The sequence below is a fragment of the Oryx dammah genome, unplaced genomic scaffold (genome assembly GCF_014754425.2).
Source record: "Oryx dammah isolate SB20612 unplaced genomic scaffold, SCBI_Odam_1.1 HiC_scaffold_11, whole genome shotgun sequence".
Lineage (NCBI taxonomy): Eukaryota > Metazoa > Chordata > Mammalia > Artiodactyla > Bovidae > Oryx > Oryx dammah.
Window position 1 is genome coordinate 39,506,556 of NW_024070195.1, and position 20,612 is coordinate 39,527,167.

At 43.3% G+C, this 20,612-nt stretch overlaps 1 protein-coding gene across 10 annotated transcripts in view; it reads right to left on the reverse strand.

Annotated features, from left to right (window-relative positions):
• RNF8 (ring finger protein 8) overlaps window positions 1–18,275 on the reverse strand; it is a 37,122-nt gene extending 18,847 nt beyond the window's left edge. For 2 of the 10 annotated variants that reach the window (XR_005722743.1, XR_005722744.1), the window contains exons 1-2: window positions 17,992–18,275; window positions 7,391–7,519 (exon numbers count right to left, since the gene is read on the reverse strand). Coding sequence is in view for 5 of the 10 variants with exons in the window: in XM_040249781.1 (XP_040105715.1) it covers window positions 7,391–7,519; window positions 17,992–18,102 (240 nt within the window). In the remaining 5 variants the exon portion in view is untranslated. Of the gene's footprint in view, window positions 1–7,390; window positions 7,520–17,631; window positions 17,779–17,824; window positions 17,932–17,991 lie in introns of those variants that run through there. The other 8 variants (XM_040249786.1, XM_040249785.1, XR_005722746.1 and 5 more) reach the window with 7 other exon arrangements.
• Between the last annotated feature and the right edge of the window lie 2,337 nt (window positions 18,276–20,612).

Below are 20,612 nucleotides of genomic sequence, written 5' to 3' on the forward strand. Positions count from 1 at the left end.
ATGAAATAAGGATGGAATAATCCTCAGCCCCTTAAATGCTAATTACTTCACTTGATGCTCAATCTCTGTCTAGAGTTTTAATCAGTTGTTGAGAACAGTGGAAACCAAAAGCCAAAAGCCAATGTTTCTGTGCAGTTCCCTAGATGATTTATGTAGCTCATAAATGGTTCTCAGCCCTAACCCTACAGAGTGAAATCACCTAGAAATGTTTAGAACAAATAGCAGTGCCTGAGTCTCATCCTCAGACTGAATTAATTGGTCTGAGATGGGTACTAGGCATCAGGATTTTTAAAGCCAGGTTTAGATGCAAACACCGTGTAGAACCATATCAAGACACAAGGCACCTTTACAGTCAACCCTTCACCCATTCCCAGGCATCTATCTACTCATCTGGTCTCTACATAGGTCTGCCTTTTCCAACTGTTGTATAAATGGAATAATACACAGTATGTACCCTTTGGAGTCTGGCTTCTTTTGCTTAGCATGATGATTCTGAGATGTGTCCACTTGGTTGCATTAAAGTAGTCTGGTATTTTTATAGCTGAGTAGTACTCCAGAGTACGGGAGTACCAGCTTGTTTCTCCATTCCCTAGTTGTTTCCTCCAGTTTTTGGTGATTATGAATAAAGCCACTAGAAACATTTAGGTACAAGTTTTTATGAGAACATAAGTCCCTATTAATTTGGGGTAAATACCTAGAAATAGAATCATCGGTTAAGTGATTAACGGTTTAACTGTAAGAAACCGCCAAACTGTTTTTCAAAGTGGTGGTACTATTTCGTTTCCTCACTTGCAGTGTTTAAGAGTTCCAGTTACTCTGCATGCTCATCAGCACTTGGTAATGTATTATTTTAGCATTTCTAATAGGTGTACCAGTCAATATTTAAAAAAATTCTTTATTAGAACATAGCTACAAACATAAAAGGGTATAAATCATAAATGTACAACTATATGAATATCACAAAGTGAACATTTCAGTGTAACTACCACAAGGTTTAAAAAAAAAATCCCACATTATCAGCACCCCAGAAACATCCCCGTGCCTCCTCCTAGCCACTAACCACGTCCCTTGCTCCCTGCCATAAGGTGACTACTAGCCTGGCTTAACATCACACATTAGCTTTGCCTGGTTTTGAATATTATATAAATGGCATTCAGTTCAGTTCAGTCGCTCAGTCACGTCTGACTCTTTGCAACCCCATGAACGCAGCACACCAGGCCTCCCTATCCATTACCAACTCCGGGAGTCCACCCAAACCCATGTCCATTGAGTCGGTGATGCCATCCAACCGTCACATGTGCTCTGCATATAAGTTAAATAACCAGGATGACAATATACAGCCTTGACGTACTCTTTTCCCAATTTGGAACCAGTCTATTGTTCCACGTCTGGTTCAAACTGTTGCTTCTTGACCGGCATATAGATTTCTCAGGAGGCAGGTCTGCTATTCCCATCTCTTTCAGAATTTTCCACAGTTTGTTGTGATCGACACAGTCAAAGGTTTTAAGCTTAGTCAATAAAGCAGATGTTTTCTGGAACTCTCCTGCATCAAAAAATTGCTTTTTCGATGATCCAATGGATGTTGGCAATTTGATCTCTGGTTTCGCTGCCTTTTCTAAATCCAGCTTGAACATCTGGAGGTTCACAGTTCACATACTGTTGAAGCCTGGCTTAGAGAATTTTGAGTATTACTTTGCTGGCGTGTGAGATGAGTGCAATCGTGCAGTAGTTTGAACACTCTTTGGCACTGCCCTTCTTTGGGATTAGAATGAAAACTGACCTTTTCCAGTCCTGTGGCCACTGCTGAGTTTTCCAGATTTGCTGGCATAATTGAGTGCAGCACTTTAATAGCATCATCTTTTAGTATGTGAAATAAGCTCAACTGGGATTCCATTACCTCCATTAGCTTTGTTCATAGTAAATGCTTCCTAAAGCCCACTTGACTTCGCATTCCAGGATGTCTGGCTCTAGATGAGTGATCACACCATCGTGGTTATCTAGGTCACGAAGATCTTTTTTGTATAGAAAGAGCAAGACCTAGCTGAGCAAGATCCAGTTTTTCCCACTGCCAGTCGCTCCCATGAGGAAGCTTACACAAGCCTTCAGCCTCATCCACCAGAGGGCAGACAGAAGAAAGATGAATCACAATCCAACAGAGGCTAGAAGGAAAATCACATCACAGAAAGTTAATCAGAATAAAAAAAAGCAGAGGGCTATGCTCCAGATGAAGGGACAAAACCTCAGAAAAACAACTAAATGAAGTGGAGATTAGGCAGCCTTCCAGAAAAAGAATTCAGAAGTGTGATAGTAAAGATCATCCAGGATGTTGGAAAAAGAAAAGAGAAGATGCAAGTAATGTTTACCAAAGACCTAGAAAAACTAAAAAAACAAGCAAACAGAGATGAACAATACATTAGAAGAAATCAACAGCAGAATAACTGAGGCAGAAGAATGGGTAAGTGACCTGGTGGTCGCTTACAGATGTCTCACATCCATAAGACAGAATGGTGGAAATCACTGCTGCAGATCAGAATATAGAAAGAAGAATGAAGAAAAATGAAGGCAGCCTAAGATACCTCTGAAAATGAAAAGTGAAACTGTTAGTTGCTCAGAGACCCCTGGGACAACATTAAATGCAACAACATTTGCATTATAGAGATCCCAGAAAAAGAGAGAGAGAAAAGACCCAAAAAAATATTTTAAAAGAAAATAGCTGAAAATTTCCCTAACATGGGAAAGGAAATAGTCAACCAAGTCCAGGAAGTATAAACAGTCCCAGGCAGGATAAATCCAAGGAGTAACACACCAAGACACATAGTAATCAAAACTGACAAAAAACAAAGATAAAGATAAAATGTTAAAAACAACAAGTGAAAAATGACAACTAACAGACAGGGGAACTCCCCATCAGGTTATCAGCTGATTTTCTCAAAGAAACCCTACGAGCCAGAAGGGAATGGAATGATATATTTAAAGTGGTGAAAAGGAAGAACCTACAACCAAGAATACTCTACCCAGCCAGACTCTTGTTCAGGGAAAACCTAAAACCAAGAATAATACTTTACCCAGTAAGACTCTCGTTCAGATTTGACAGAGAAAGCAAAAGCTTTCCAGAGACACAGAAGTTAAAGAGAATTCAGCATGACCAAACCAGCTTTATTTGCAACAAATGGTAAATGAACTTCTCCAGGCAAGAAACACAAGACAGGGAAAAGACCTACACAAAATTAACCTGAAACAATTAAGAAAATGGTAATAGGATCATACATATTGAAGATTACCTTAAATGTAAATGAATTAAATGCACCAACCAAAAGACACAGACTAGCTGAGCAGATGAAAACATGTGCATGTACGCACTTCCACTTACCACATCACTCTGTTTGACCCCCCTAAATTGTATGTAATTATTTTATATTGTTAGGTTAATCATGTTACCATTGTGACTTGCGATTGTAATTATCTTTTATTTTTTTGTCTGGCTATTCATTGTGAAAACTGATAAATATATTCTACTATTGTAAAAAAGAAAAGGACAGTGAAGCAAACAAAAGTGAAAATGACAGGGCCCCTCAAATTATTCATGTTCATCATTTTTTAATATCCATCACAGCTTTACTCCACAATCTGAAGAGGAGAAAATATAAAACAAATATCTATTCCCAAGGGGAATAAAAAAAAGAACATTCCATAGTTATTTATCCATTCTATTGTTGAAAGATATTTGGGTTGCTTCCCTGGGAGTGAAAATATTGTGTGTGTGTGTATGTGTGTGTGTGTGTGTCTGTCTGTCTGTGTCTGTGTGTGTGTCTGTGTATGTCTGTGTCTGTGTGTGTGTCTGTGTGTGTGTGTCTGTGTGTGTGTGTCAGAGCTTCCCAGATGGCTCAGGAAGATCCCCTGGAGAAGGAAATGGCAACCCACTCCAGTCTTGCATGGGAAATCCCACGGACAGAGGAGCCTGGGAGCTGCAATCCATGGGGTCACAAGAGTGGAACATGACTTAGCACTACACAACAACAATGTATGTATGTACACATATATACATGAAGTGAAGTGAAGTGAAGTTGCTCAGTCGTGTCCGACTCTTTGCAACCTCATGGACTGTAGCCCACCAGGCTCCTACATCCATGGAATTTTCTAGGCAAGAGTACTGGAGTGGGTTGCCATTTCCTTCTCCAACACATATATATATTATAATATACACATACACAACTTTAATAAATAATGACAATTTTCCAAAGTAGTTGTACCTATTTACATTTCTATCAAAAGATTACTTGGCTCCATACCCGTGTAAATATATAGCATTATTAAAATGTAATTATAGTTACTCTGACTACAGGGTGTGTCCTGGTATTCCAGCAGGTATTTCACAGATCACTAATGAAGCTGAACAATGTTTCATGGATACTGAACAATCGGACAGAATCTTCTGTGAAGTGCCTGGTTCTTGCCCATTTTTAAAACTAGGTTATCTTTCTTTTTCTTATTGATTTGGAGTTCTGTATACATCCAGTGGCTCAGATGGTAAAGAATCCGCCTGTGATGCAGGAGACCTGGGTTTGATCCCTGGGTTGGGAAGATCCCCTGGAGGAGGGCATGGCAACCCACTCCAATATTCTTGCCTGGAGAACCCCCATGGACAGAAGGGCCTAGTGGGCTGCAGTCCATGGGGTTGCAGAGAGTTGGACATGACTGAGCAACTAAGCACAAGCACACGTACGTACACACACACACACACACACACCCATCCAAGTATAAGCCCTTCACTTGGATCTTCCACTTTGAACATGCTTTCACTCTCTTAATGATATATTTTGGTGAATGGAAATTCTTAATTTTTATGTGATATTATCAGTATTTTTAAAAAGTATCCCATGTATGGGCAAAATTGGAAACAGTTGAGAACCACTGCTCTAGCTGCTGGGAGGGGGAAAGCTGCATTGCCCCAAGCAGCAAGGTTTGTTCAGACTCAAGTGTCCCCAGAAGGGGTTAAACTAGATCATTGCTAAGGTCCCCTTTTCAGTGCCAATTTCTATTCTGCTCACAGTGCCTTGCCAAGAGTGCCGAACCAATTTACTTTGCATTTATGCTCTCCTTCAACACCATGCCAACTCAACTTAATCCTAGTGCAGGAAGATACTTTCTCCAACAGCTTAAATCTAGCAGTTTTATGCATGCAAAATGAGGCTGCTGGGCAGGCCAGCAGGATACCTGTGATACTATGAATTATAATAAGAAATATATATTTGGTATTCATCCCCATTTCTAGCACAGAGTTTCTAAAACCCTTGAAATTTCCTAAGTGGTAACAGAGATCAAGGTATCCTTTGTTATGTTAATGAGGTGACTTTTGGAATGCCCCAGGGTCCCCTATGAGGTCTGGCTGCCAGGGGAACCAATCCGGTGACTGGAGGACTGGAACTCAGTCTATCTTAGTTAACATCAGATTTCAGTCCCACCCCTCAAGCCCTGGGAGGGCTGGCCAGTAATTCAATCAATTACACATATGTAATAAAGTCTCCATAAAAGGCCCAAAGGATGGAGTTTGATGGAAGCTCGTGTCTTTTCCCATATACAATCCTAAAGGAAATCAGTCCTGAATATTCATGGAAAGACTGATGCTGAAGCTCCAATACTTCGGCCACCTGATGCAAACTGACTCACTGGAAAAGACCCTGATGCTGGGAAAGACTGAAGGCAGGAGAAGGGGAGGACAGAGGAAGAGATGGTTGGATGGCATCACTGACTCAATGGACATGAGTTTGAGCAAGCTCCAGGAGCTGGTGATGGACAGGGAAGACTGGCGTGCTGCAGTCCATGGGGTCACAGAGTCGGACACGACTGAGTGACTGAACTGAACTGATGCTTCTTTTTTCACGAGGATGTTCACCTGTATCCCCGACCATATCCTTCTTCAATAAACCGGTAAATGTAAGAAAATGTATTCCTGAGTTGTGAATCACCCTGAAGCTGATTAATTAAATCCAAAATGGGAGGTAGCCACGGGAACCTCTGATTTAGCCAGTAAGCCAGAAGTACAGGTTAAAACCTGGACTTGCAACTGGCACCCAAAATTCAAGGACAGGGTCCTTGGAACCTCCAACGTATAGCCAGTCAGAAGCACAGATGCTAACCTGGGGTTGTGACTGATATCTGAAGTAGAAAGCGGTCTTGTGGGACTAAGCCCTCTATCTGTAGAATCCGATGCTATCTCAGGTAGACAGATGGGGGCTGGGGAGGGAACTCTCCCACACCTGTTGGAATTGGTCTCAGAATCATCTTAATACCCTTCCTTCTAACAGGTATCTTTAAAATCCTTTCAACCAGAGCAGTGCAAAGTGGTGTCAAAAGACATTTCACACTTCCTAATCCTTAACTGGTTATAGTAGAATTTCTCTCACTTCACAATCTATATTTTCACTGTATTGGCACTTTAGGTACAAATTTCACATATGCACTTTAGGTACTTCCTAATTGCTGGGTCTATACATTATTTCAACTTCCTTAGTATTTGTGGTTTTCAAATTTGTTTCAGGCAAAAAAAAAAAAAAAAAAAGTTAAGGAAATCTTCCTTAGGGCACTAATACATGAAACATGTTAAAAGTGAGGGAAGGGGTTTGCCTGGTGGAAAGGAGGGGGAAAGAGAAGGAGCAAGTGTAGTCAGCTCAGCTCCTCCTGTTCCCCATGCCCTGAATCACAGGTGAACCCTCGAATCTTCATCAGATTCCCAAGGTCTCTGGACCTTTGACTCACAAGAGACCAAATTCCCTGGTAACTCAGTCTAGTTTCTGGAACAGGAGGACCCATTGCCCCAGCCCTGGTGTTCCTTTGCTGTTCAGTTGCTACGTCATGCTGCACTCTTTTGTGACCACATGGATTGCAGCCCCCAGGCTCCTCAGTCCATGGGATTTCCCAGGCAAGAATACTGGAATGGGTTGCCATTTCCTTCTCCAGGGGATTTTCCTGACCCAGGGATTGAACCCTCATCTCCTGCACTGGCAGGTGGAGTCTTTACCATTGAGCCACCAGGGAAGCCCAGATGTTCCTTACAAAGTAACGTGTTTTGGCATAATCTAACCTCTGGCAGCACAGAGAAGTAGTCATCTCTGGACAAGACAAGTAAGTAGCTATGGTATAAGATATATTTTTTAATCTTTTAATTTTGTACCATGTATTACCTTTGGAGAGGGAAAAAACCCTAACCTAAAAATAAACAGGCAGGAGGGAGATTCAAGAGGGAGGGGAGATACACATACCTATGATTGATTCACATTGATATATGGCAGAAACCAACACAATACTGTAAAGCAATTATCCTCCAGTTAAAAATAAATAAAAAATTTAAAAAATCCAATAAAAGTAACTAGACTTCTGTGGATTACTGTACCTTGTTGTCCATAATTGTCCACTGGCCCTCAGCATTCTGCTTCAAAATACAGTGGTTTCGGGAAATCATCAGAGGGCAGATTTTTGATACCAACTGGTATGTAACACCAAATCCTCGCCCTACAGTCACCTAGGAAGATAATAACAAGTAAGAGACACTGCACTGGAAAAGGAGGTCCTTTACCATCTTGTCAACCAGCAGTATTCACAAGTCTTGACTTATGAAAGCAGACTCCCACGAAACACAAATAGATCATCTGCCATCTCCTCTTTCATTTGCCACTGGAGCCACTGAGTAGAAAAAGGCAAAAAGCTGTGATGAGATAGTTGAACAGAGTTAGCCATGGAGTCGGAGAAGGCAATGCACCCCACTCCAGTACTCTTGCCTGGAGAATCCCATGGACGGAGGAGCCTGGTAGGCTGCGGTCCTGAGGTCACCAAGAGTCGGACACGACTGAGCGACTTCACTTTCACTTTTCACTTCCATGCATTGGTGAAGGAAATGGCAACCCACTCCAGTGTTCTTGCTTGGAGAATCCCAGGGACGGGGGAGCCTGGTGGGCTGCCATCTATGGGGTTGCACAGAGTCGGACATGACTGAAGCGACAGGAGCAGCAGCAGCCACAGAGTATTAAGGTTGGTGAAAGTGAAAGTGAAGTCGCTCAGTCGTGTTCGACTCTTTTCGACCCCACAGACTGTAGCCTGTCAGGCTCCTCCATCCATGGGATTTTCCAGGCAAGAGTGCTGGAGTGGATTGCCATTTCCTTCTCTAGGGGACATTCCCGACCCTGGAATCAAACCCGAGTCTCCCGCATTGCAGGCAGACGCTTTACCATGGGAGCCAAATGACAGTCAATTCCTAGGCAGGCTGATCAGAAGTCGGGGTTCCCCAAGGAGGAGAAAGGGGTCTGGGGCTCTTGAAGCAGAGACAGGGGTCTAGGGTTCTCAAGGAGGAGGAAAGGACAAACTGTTTTTTCCCCTTTACATTCCTTAGTCTTAGTCACATAAAACATTTTTTCCTTAAGCCCAGAACTGATGATTACACAACAAACAACTCAGTTTAAACTCTGTACTAAGGATTATATAACAACAATGTATCCTGCTTGAGGACAGTTTCTCCTTCCTGAAAACCTTCTGGCTAATCCTGTTATCTTAAAATGTAAATTATGGGAGTAGGTCTAGTAAGATCTTTACAACCTTGAGACATTCTTTTGATTTATTGTAATAACTAGTTAAAAAGTATATAACTCCCCTGTTAACACTCGGGAAAGGGGGTTCTCCATCCCCCTCTGATGTCTACATCAGAAGCTTTCCTGTCCCTTTTCACTTTAATAAAACTCTGCTGTACAAAAGCTCTTGAGTGATCAAACCTGGTCCCTGGTCCTGAAGTTAAATCTTCGGATTCTGAAAGGCCACTCATAGGATGGAGGATTCCTTTCTACACACCCCCATCAACTAGTCTTAAACACTGCCAAGAACTATAGCTTCTATACAAGACAGTCTCTCCAGTTTTTTAATGGCTCTAACTTGGCCTCTTTCTTCCTATAAATTCCATTCTTTGGCCCAGGCTCTGCTCTGGGCACCATCAGAAAAATCTCCAGTCCCCCCTTTTCACATGGCAGCTATGAAGTATCTATCAAATCTTCCCTTTTCTTGACCCTGTGTTTGCAATTACTTCGATGTACCTCCATGGCATAGGTTTGAGTCTTTCTGCCATCCTATGGGTCTGTGAAGAAACCCCTGGTTTATTTTTATTCCTAAATGCCACATCAAGAAAAATAAACCTAATTTTTATTACACAGCTGATGCAAGTATCACTTTCCCAGTCCTAGATATTATCACTGGAGCATATAAAATGCACTGGCTTTCATAGCAGATATATTGCACTGTCAATGTATCCTTAGGCTTAGGAATAATTAGATTTCTTGGTCTAATCTTCCCCTGAAAGAAGGAAAGTAAGCTGAGCACCAAAGAACTGATGTTTTTGAACTGTGGTATTGGAGAAGACTCGAGAGTCCCTTGGACTGCAAGAAGACCAAACCAGTCAATCCTCAAGGAAATCAGTCTTTTAGGAAATATTCATGGAAGGACTGATGCTGAAGCTGAAACTCCAATACTTTGGCCACCTGATTCAAAGAACTGACTCATTGGAAAAGACCTTGATGCTGGAAAAGATTGAAGGCAGGAAGAGAAGGGGACGACAGAGGATGAGATGGTTGGATGGCATCACTGACTTAATGGACCAGAGTTTGACCAAGGAGTTGGTGATGGACAGGGAAGCCTGGAGTGCTGCAGTCCATGGGGTCAAACAGAGTTGGACATGACTGAGTGACTGAACTGAACCCTCCCCTAAGAATTTTTATGCTAAATCATGTCTCTTCTATCCTATATTTGACTAGTTGGATTCCAGTGCAGGACCAATTGATTCCTATTAAATTTCATCTTGTTAGTTCAGCCTATCATGAGCTTGTCAAGACCTTTCTAAATTTTTCATCTGCCATCAGACATACTCAGTATCTCTTCCAGCTTTGAGTCACCCACCAAATTGATATGATGCCCTCTGTACCTTCATTCAAGACACAGATAAAAAGATTAAAATAAGCTGCAACCAAAGGCAAAGCTCTCAGGACAGCCTAGTAAACATTCTACCACACAACTCAGCGATCACCTTCAACAGTTATGAAATGAAAGTCGCTCAGTCGTGTTCAACTCTTTGTGACCCCATGGACTATACAGTGCATGGAATTCTCCAGGCCCAGAATACTGGCGTGGGTAGCCATTCCCTTCTCCAGGGAATCTTCCCAACCAAGGGATCGAACCGGCATTGCAGGCAGATTCTTTACCAGCTGAGCCATCCTTGGTGGCTCAAGAGGATAAAGCGTCTGCCTGCAGGGCAGGAGACCTGGGTTCAATCTCTGAGTGGGGAAGATCCTCTGGAGAAGGAAATGGCAACCCACTCCAGTACTCTTACCTGGAAAACCCCATGGATGGAGAAGCCTGGTAGGCTACAGTCCATGGAGTCGCAAAGAGTCAGACAAGACTGAGCAACTTCACTTTCAACAGTTATAGTTCAACCAAAAGATGAAAAAGTCCTTATTTTCCATTTTATCCATAAGGACAGGTTGCAATGAAGTCCCAGTTCACATATAACATATTTTTTTGACAAACCAGTTGAGTTCATAATAGCCCTGTGAAGGAAGGAAATTAGATTCTTCTGGAATCCAGATCACAGAATTTGCTTTTTCTTCTTGGTACACAAGTCACCTCTTTAATGATCTATAACCCCAACCTTACCTGGGAATATTAAGCCAAATAGTCTATCGTTTTCTAAAAGCTGCCCCTTTTATTCCTTTTGAAATTCTTTCAAAATCATGCCTGTCCTCAGTCCCTCAAAAACCATAACAGCTCTTTGCCCCAATCTATTCCTCCCCACAAACTCTCATCTCAGTAACTCACACTACCACCCAACCCACTGCTTAGCCTCAAACCCAGGAGCCATCCATGTCCCTCATCCGGATCCACATTCAAATCATCAGCAAAATCTACTGGCTGGAATTCAAACATGCCCTAAATCTGTTCACTTCTCTCCGTGGCCACTATCTTAATCCAAACCACACTGCTTCCTCTAGTTATGCTGTTTTTGCTCCTGTGCTAGCCCCCATTCTTTACATAGTAGCTAGAGTAGTAATATAAAAACCTTAAACCATGTCTTCCCTGTTCTTAAAATTCTCTAATAATCCAAACTTCCTTCCATAGTCTCTAAGGCTCTCAATGTCCTAACTCCCTCTATCTCTTCAGTTTATCTCACATCATGGTTAGAAACACTGACTTCTACCTGAGGGTATTTTCACCTGTCTCCTCAGATTAGAACATTCTTCTTTCAAACATCTGCATGGGCTCCTTCCCATCTTTCAAGTTTCAGCTCCTCAGAGGCCTAACCCTGATCACCTGATCTACAGTTGCTGCCTGCTCCTTCCCTCGCCATTGCATCCCTTCACATTATTAGCATGTGCTTACCACAATCCAAAATTACCTTGCTTGTTTCACTTATTTTTGTCTATTTATTTTTCTAAATTTATATTTAGAATTTAAATTTCATGATCAGGGACCTTATCCATCTTGTGTACCACAGTATTTCTGTACTCCTTAGAGCCTCTTTCTGCTCAGTAAATATTTGTGAATAAATGGAAGAATAAAGAGATCTTGCTTATGAGTCCTCCTGGATTCCTGGAGATGGGTGTTTTTTAGGTCAGAAGTTGGAAAATGGGTTATTACCACTGGAAACCACAGAGCAGCAGCCAGGAACCTTACAAATCTGACTTGTTTGCCTTTAAAATGTAGTGATCACCTCAACCAAAATCCTGAGTCTGAAGCTTCTCAATGCTTTGATAGTTTGCCAGAAATTATAGAAGTTCCTCTGAACACACATATCCTTTAAAAATGGAATGTTAAGGATTTATCTGTCATCCATATTCAATAAGAATTTCCATTTAGGTAGCTTTATTTCTAGCAAGAAAGTATTCAATAGTCCACTTTAATATTTGAGGGCAGACAGACTGCCATTGTGGGTAGCCTGGAGAAAATAATACGAAAAAGGGAATAATGAGTGCTTTTTCTGAAACTGCCTATGAACTCTGAATCTAGGAAAGGAAGGAAACACTTTTTTGTCTTTCCCTTCACTATCTGGTCCTAGAATATACCCTGATATACTGATAATTCATCTACACCATGGTTAGAGTCTGCATGAGCTTATCTGAATACCCATCATCATTCATAACATAAAACTAAATTTCCCAAGGGAACTGAATGCCAAGAAACTATCAACTAAAGGCTATGGGTTGTTTCCATTTACAAAGTTGTGCCAGCCTCTTCACTTACTGACAGTATTAGTCTACAAGTTAATCCTGTCCTTACCTACCTTTACTAATGCTTTCCTCCTAGGCATGACCCCTGTGTGAGTGTATGCTAAGTTGCTTCAGTCATGTCCGACTCTGCAACCCTATGGGCTGTAGCCTACCCGGCTCCTCTGTCCTTGGGATTCTCCAGTAAGAATACTGGCATGGGTTGCCATGCCCTTCTCCAGGGGATCTCCCTGACCCAGGGCTCAAACCAGCGTCTCCTGTGACTCCCGCATTGCAGGCAGACACCAGTGAGCCACCAGAAGAGCCCAGGCAGGACTCCTACTGAATCCCAAATGACCAGCAACTCCTCTCGGATGATCCTTCCCTTTTAACAACCCTCTTAGGGCTTCCCTGGTGGCTCAGCTGATAAAGAATTTGCCTGTAATGTGGGAAACCTGGGTTCAGTCCCTGGGTTGGGAAGATCCCCTGAAGAAGGGAATGGCTACCACTCCAGTATTCTGGCCTGAAGAATTTCATGGGGTCACAGAGAGTTGGACACGACTGAGTGACTTTCACTAGGGCAAAGAGCTTGGTGAAAACCAAATACAAGAGAAGAGAAAAAGAAAAATGAAGATACTATGGTTTCCCCAAAGGCATAGATATTTATAGGGCCTGGGAACTAGCTAATTTGCAATAAATCTATCTGTTTTTCTACCAAGCTCTCTGGATTGGTTTAAGAAATTTAAAGACACCCATTCAAGCAGACAATTTGCTACAGTATTTCCTTCAGTGAAATGAGAGGAATTTTCATTATTACAGCTGAGACTTTGGGGGAACTGGGAAGGCAAGAAACTGACCTTACTCTGCTGTTGTAACTAAATGGTATCAGTATACCTCCTAAAATCTTGTGTGCACCATCCTGTGCTATGGTCTGGGGATTGTTACAATTAGCAAGACATCATGTCTTGGCTTTGACTCAAGCTCTGCTCATACAATGCATGCTGTGTACGAACCATTTCCTAAGATCTGACACTACAGAGAGCCAGGCCTATGAGGAGAGCCCCATTAGAGGTAGCCTCACAAAAAATTATCCAGTAGTTTAAAATATGTATAGGAGCACTTTATAGTCCCCTTGCCCTTGCTGCAGAGGCTTTAACTCTTTCCGCCTGCACCCTCCCCAAGACTTTCAGTGCTACCAAGCTATTCAGAAGCAATGAATTAATACATCACAACTGAATTTTTTTTTTATGGGGGTGGGGAGAGTTGGGTGGGCTGTGCAGCATGTGGAATCTTAGTATCCCAACCAGGGATGGAACCCGTGCCCCATGCATTTGAAGGGCAGAGTGTTAACCACTGGACAGTCAGGCAAGTCCCCATGGCAACTGAATCTTAAAGAATAAATTAACATGACTATTAAATTCCTTATAGGGTTGTGTGTGGGTGTGGTACATGTGCAGGGCTTGCATTAAGTGATGTATGTGAAAGTTTGGCCCTATAGAAAATAAGGTATATTTATTATTATACAGGTATTAGTATCGTCATTTGTTAAACTTCCCCAAAGTAGGGAGACTTCCCTGGTGGTCCAGTGATTAAGAATCTGCCTTGCAATGCAGGGGATGTGGGTTCGATCCCTGGTAGGGGAACTAAGATCCCACATGCTGTGGAGCAACTAAGCCTGCACACCATAACTACTGAGCCCACATGCCACAATGAAAGATCCTGCATGATGCAGTGAAGATCCTGCATGCCATAACTAAGATCAAATAAATAAATGAATTATTTTAAAAAAAACCTTCCCCAAAGTATATGCTTTTGGAAAGGGTCATGCAGGGAAGGTCAACGCTCTCAAACTGAAAGAAAGAAGGCCCAGTGTGGACTTTTAGGCACTGATAACATGGAAAGAGATAGAGATCTGGGGGCACAGGCATCTTCCGAGTGTTCTTCAATTCACAGCATACAAGTAATCCTTTATAATCACCAAATCTAACAACATTTAAGGCTCAACTTGAATCCCTTCTCTGACTGTTCTTAGGATGTTGTTGTTCAGTCGCTAAATCATGTCTGACTGTTTGAGACCCCATGAACTACAGCGTGCCAGGCTTCCCTGTCCTTCAGTATCTTCTGGAATTTGCTCAAACTCATATCAATTGAGTCGGTAATGCTATCCAACCATCTCACCCTCTGTTGCTCCTCCTGCTCTTAATCTTTCCCAGCATCAAGGTCTTTTCTAAGGAGTCAGTTCTTTTGCATCAGGTGGTCAAAGTATTGGAGCTTCAGCATCAGTCCTTCTAATAAATATTCAGGGTTGATTTCCTTTAGGATTCACTGGTTTGATCTTGCAGTCTAAGGGACTCTCAAGAGTCTTCTCGGAGAAGGCAATGGCAACCCACTCCAGTACTCTTGCCTGGAAAATCCCATGGACAGAGGAGCCTGGTAGGCTGCAGTCCATGGGGTCGCTAAGAGTCAGACAGGACTCGAGACTTCACTTTCACGCATTGGAGAAGGAAATGGCAACCCACTCCAGTGTTCTTGCCTGGAGAATCCCAGGGACGGTGGAGCCTGTCTATGAGGTCGCACAGAGTCGGACACAACTGAAGCAACTTAGCAGCAGCAGCAGCAAGAGTCTTCTCCAGCACCACAATTTGAAAGCATCAATACTATGGCACTCAGACTACTTTATGATCCAACTCTCACATCTGTACATGACTACTGGAAAAACCATAGCTTTAACTATATGGACTTTTCTGGCAAAGTGATGTCCCTGCTTTTTAATACGTTGTCTCGGTTTGTCACAGCTTTCTTTCCAAGGAGCAAGCGTCTTTCAATTTCACGATTGCAGTCACAATCCACAGTAATTTTGGAGCCCGAGAAAATGTGGTGGATTCATGTCAATGTATGGCAAAACCAATACAGAACTGTAAAGTAAAATAAAAAATAAATAAATCAATAAATAAAATAAAAATAAAAAAGAAAAGAAAATGTGTTACTGTTTCCACTTTATCTCCATCTACTTGCCATGAAGTGATGGGACTGGACGCCACGACCTTAGTTTTTTGAATGCTGAGTTTTAAGCCAGTTTTTTCACTCTCCTCTTCACTTTCATCAAGAGGCTCTTTAGTTCTTCACTTTCTGCCATTAGAGTGATATCATCTGCATATCTGAGGTTAATTCTCCTAGCAAACTTGATTCTAGCTTGTGATTCATCCAGCCCAGCATTTTGCATGATGCACTCTGCATATAAGTTAAATAAGCAAGGTGATGATATACAGCCTTGATGTACTACTTTCCCAATTTTGAATCAGTCTGTTGTTTCATGTCAGGTTCTGTTGCTTTTTGACCTGTACACAGGATTCTCAAGAGACAGGTAAGGTGGTCTGGTATTTCCATCTCTTTAAGAATTTCCCACAGATCCACACAGTCAAAGGCTTTAGTATAGTCAATGAATCAGAAGTAGATGTTTTTCTGGAATTCCCTTGTTTTCTCTGTGACCCAACAGATGCTGGAAATTTGATCTCTTGTTCCTCTGCCTTTTCTAAATTTACCTGGTACATCTGGAAGTTCTCAGTTCATGTACTGCTGAAGGATTTTGAGCATTACCTTGCTAGCATGTGAAATGAGTGCAACTGTACAGTAGTTTGAACATTCTCTGGCATTGTCCTTTGGGACTGGAATGAAAACTAACTTTTTCCAGTCCTGTGGCGGCTGCTGACTTTTCCAAATTTACTAATATATTGAGTGCAGCACTTTTACAACATCATCTCTTAGGATTTGAAATAGCTCAGCTGGAACTCTGTCACCTCTACTGGCTTTGTTTGTAGTAATGCTCCTAATGGCCACTTGACTTCACACTCCAGGATGTCTGGCTTTAGGTTAATGACCACACCGTTGTGGTTATCTGGGTCAGTAAGACCTTATTTGTATAGTTCTGTGTATTCTTGCCACCTCTTCTTAATCTCTTCTGTTAGGTCCTTACTGTTTCTGTCCTTTGTCGTGCCCATCCGTGCATGAAATGTTCCCCTTGACATTTCCAATTTTCTTGAGATCTCTAGTCTTTCCGATTCTATTGTTTTACTCTATTTCTTTGCACTGATCACTTAAGAAGGCTTTCTTATCTCTCCTTGCTATTCTCTGGAACTCCACCTTCAGTTGGGTGTTTGTTTCCCTTTCTCCCTTGCCTTTTGGTTCTCTCCTTTTCTCACCTATTTGTAAAGCCTTCTCAGACAACCGTGCTGCCTTCTTTTCCTTAATACTAAATAAACCACAGCTTGGCACTGGATTAGCCTCTGCATGGATGTTCTCAAATTGCTTCATTGTATAAAATCCTCCTTTCCCCATTCAAGCAGTGAACTCTTTGAGAGTAGAACTCATTATTTATCCCTCTCTTACTATACCAAACAATGTAAGTACTCAATAAATACCCAAGAGACTGAACCGAGATTACCTAACTTATAGGAAAAATTTAATTAAACATACAAAATTACCTAAAGACTTCTTTGCCCTTCACACAACTGTTTCCAAAACCAAAACGGTTCCCAGTCACCCCAAAAATGGTCCCTGATCTAGCCATCCTTTCCAAGTAGACTGCATTCTCTCTTCCCTCTCTTTCATCATCCTCTGTAAAACCACCACCCCAGTCCTGCTGCTGCTGCTAAGTCGCTTCAGTCGTATCCGACTCTGTGCGACCCCAGAGATGGCAGCCTACCAGGCTCTTCTGTCCCTGGGATTCTCCAGGCAAGAATACTGGAGTGGGTTGCCATTTCCTTCTCCAATGCATGAGAGTGAAAAATGAAAGTGAAGTTGTTCAGTCGTGTCCGACTTCGCGATCTCATGGACTGCAGCCCACCAGGCTCCTCCATCCATGGGATTTTCCAAGCAAGAATACTGGAGTGGGGGGCCATTGCCTTCTCCGACCCCAGTTCTAGCCTCCCCCAACTGAAACCGTGCCTCACCTCTCAAGTGTTTTTGTTTTGCATTTATGACAGCATCAGAGAACGTCATAAACGGCCTAGGGAGAGAATTCTCATATTTCTGAAGCCCTATCCCAACCCAGAAGGTGCCAATGGGCAGTACCGAGACTCACAGGAGAATTGTGGCCCACACCAAAGCGCCAATTCCCATGAACTGATAAAGAAAAAGGCACTTTTAAGTTAAAGCCTGGGTATTTTAAGGGACACTACCCCAAACTCACAATCGTTTTCAAAATAAACTTGAGAAACTTTCCTCTCTCAACAGTCCTCCGAGCTTCCCCCTCAGACCCCGGGCAGCTCCGTGACTCTCGGAAGTCCGGGCAGCTCCGCCTCCCAGTTCTGCTACCCGAGCGGGCGCCGTCGCGCTCCGTGAGACTCACAGCCGCCTCCTTTCCCCTTGAAACCCCAGCAGTCCTCACAGCCTCTATGCTCACCTCTCGCTCTGCCCCTCGACCAGGCTCCTTCCCGCAACCCAGACACCTGGCCCAGCTCGGCCCTCGGGCCTAGGGCGCTGTCCAAGGGGCCATCTTTTCTCCCGCACGGCCCTACTTCCCCCGGACACCTCTCACCTGAGACACCTCCCACCTGAGACCGCCCCTCCCGCCGCCGCCCGCAAACCGCTCGCACCAGGCGCCTGTCTCCGTTCCCTGCTCCAGGACCCACCCCTCACCGCCCTCCTCTACTCCTCCCCTACTCCTTCCGGTTCATCCCTCCCGCCCGGACACAAGGCCGCCCAGGGACCCCGGCCTCCTCCAACCCCCTTCCCTCGCCTCAAGAAGACCCCTCCCCCTCACCTCGTTGCCATCCTCCAGCAGCAGCCACTCGGCGTTCATCCCTATTCGCCGCAAGCACCAGCTCCGTTCACCCGCGCGGCCTTCCGTGACCAGGGAGCCGGGATCCCCCATAGTCCACTCGGACCAAGGTCGCAGTCAGCACAAGGCGGGACCCTGACGTGGGTTCCCGCCGCCTCTCCGCTTCCTCGCGGGCGCCATACCTACACCACAGACAGAAGCAGTCGCTACGGACTCACGATCGATGTGGATGTTCGCTTGGGCTCCGCCCCCAGCCCGCCCCGGCCAGCAAGCGGGAGTCACTGCGCCTGCGCGAGAGAAGGGCGCTTGGCGGCCGGTGGCCCAGGTGAGGGTGGTCTAGGCCAGGTGAGGTGGACTAGGCCAGGTGAGGGTGGTCTAGCCCAAGGTGAGGCATTTGCCCCCCGCCCCCGCCCCAGGCACTCTAATGCTCCTGTTACACCTTGCCCACCCTTTGTAGAACTCTTACCCCCAGTCTTAGCCTCCGTAAACTGGAGTCTCTTCTCACTTTTCCTCCTTTTTAAAAATTTTGCTTTATAACGCTTTCTAAGTTGTTTAAAATTATGACCTACTATTAACTTTTAACTTGTGATGTTTTAAATCTATTAAAGTTGCTTTAAATAGCACCTCTTTTGCACCATCTCCTTTAACTAATTTTTTTTTTTTTAACTTAGACTGAAAAAAAAATTAAAAAAAAGAAAGAAAGAAAGAAATCCCTTGGCAGCCTAGTGGTTAGGACTCCTCGCTTTCACTGACAGGGTACCTCAATTCAGTCCCTTGTTGGGGAATTCAGCTCAGTTCAGTCGCTCAGTTGTGTCCGACTCTTTGCGACCCCATGAATCGCAGCTCGCCAGGCCTCCCTGTCCATCACCAACTCCCGGAGTTCCCGCAAATTCACATCCATCGAGTCAGTGATGCCATCCAGCCATCTCATCCTCTATCGTCCCCTTTTCCTCCTGCTCCCAATCCTCCCAGCATCAGAGTCTTTTCCAATGAGTCAATTCTTCGCATGAGGTGGCCAAAGTACTGGAGTTTCAGCTTTAGCATCATTCCTTCCAATGAACACCCAGGACTGATCTCCTTCAGAATGGACTGGTTGGATCTCCTTGCAGCCCAAGGAACTCTCAGGAGTCTTCTCCAACACCACAGTTCAAAAGCATCAATTCTTCGGCGCTCAGCGTTCTTCACAGTCCAACTCTCACATCCATACATGACCACTGGAAAAACCATAGCCTTGACTAGACGGACCTTTGTTGGCAAAGTAATGTCTCTGCTTTTGAATATGCTATCTAGGTTGGTCATAACTTTTCTTCCAAGGAGTAAGCGTCTTTTCATTTCATGGCTGCAGTCACCATCTGCAGTGATTTTGGAACCCCCCAAAATAAAGTCTGACACTGTTTCCCCATCTATTTCCCATGAAGTGATGGGACCAAATGCCATGATCTTCATTTTCTAAATGTTCAGCTTTATGCCAACTTTTTCACTCTCCTTTTTCACTTTCATCAAGAGGCTTTTTAGTTCCTCTTCACTTTCTGCCGTAAGGGGGGTGTCATCTGCATATCTGAGGTTATTGATATTTCTCCCGGCAATCTATTACTAAGGCATAAAAAGAATGAAATAATAGCATTTGCAGCAACATAACTAGAGATTATCATATTAAGTGAAGTAAGTCAGAAAGAGAAAGACAAATACCATATGATATTACTTTTATTGGAATCTAAAAAAAAAACACAAATGTTTACAAAACAGAAACAGACTCACAGACTTAGAAAACAAATTTATGGTTACCAAAGGGGAAGGGTAGGGAGAGAGATAAATTAGAAGTTTGGGATGTGCAACTGCAGACTACTATATATAGAATAAATCACATGGTCCTACTGTATAGCACAGGAATCTATATTCAGTATCCTGTAATAAATCAAAATGGGAAAGAGTATATATGTATAATGGAGTCACTTTGCTGTGTAGCAGAAATTAACACAATACTGTAAATCAACTATATGTCAATAAAATTTTAAAAAATCCATCAGAAATGCATGCTTCAAGGATTTTGCAGTAAATTTTTACTCATCACTACAATCCAGTTTCATTTTCACATATTTACTTCTTTTTAATTGAAATATAATTGATGTACGATATTATGTTCCATTGTATACCACAATCCAGTTTTAAAACAATTCTATCACCTCTGAAAATTCTCCCAAGTCCATTTGCATTCAGCCCCCTGGCTTCCACACTTAGCAGCAGGTAACTGCTTTCTGCCTGGATAGATTTGCCTAATAAAGTCTAAGTTTTTTTAATACTTTTTTTGCGGGGGGTGGGGGTGGGGAGGGTGGCGGGGTAGGGTGAGTCACCCTGCTACGCTTGCAGGATTTTTTTTTTTTTTTTGCATATCTTAATTCCCCAACGTCTAGTCAAGGCTATGGTTTTTCCAATGACCTTCCCCAGGCCACCTCATTCGAAGAGCTGACTCATTGGAAAAGACTCTGATGCTGGGAGGGATTGGGGGCAGGAGGAGAAGGGGACAACAGAGAATGAGATGGCTGGATGGCATCACTGACTCGATGGACGTGAGTTTGCGGGAACTCCGGGAGTTGGTGATGGAC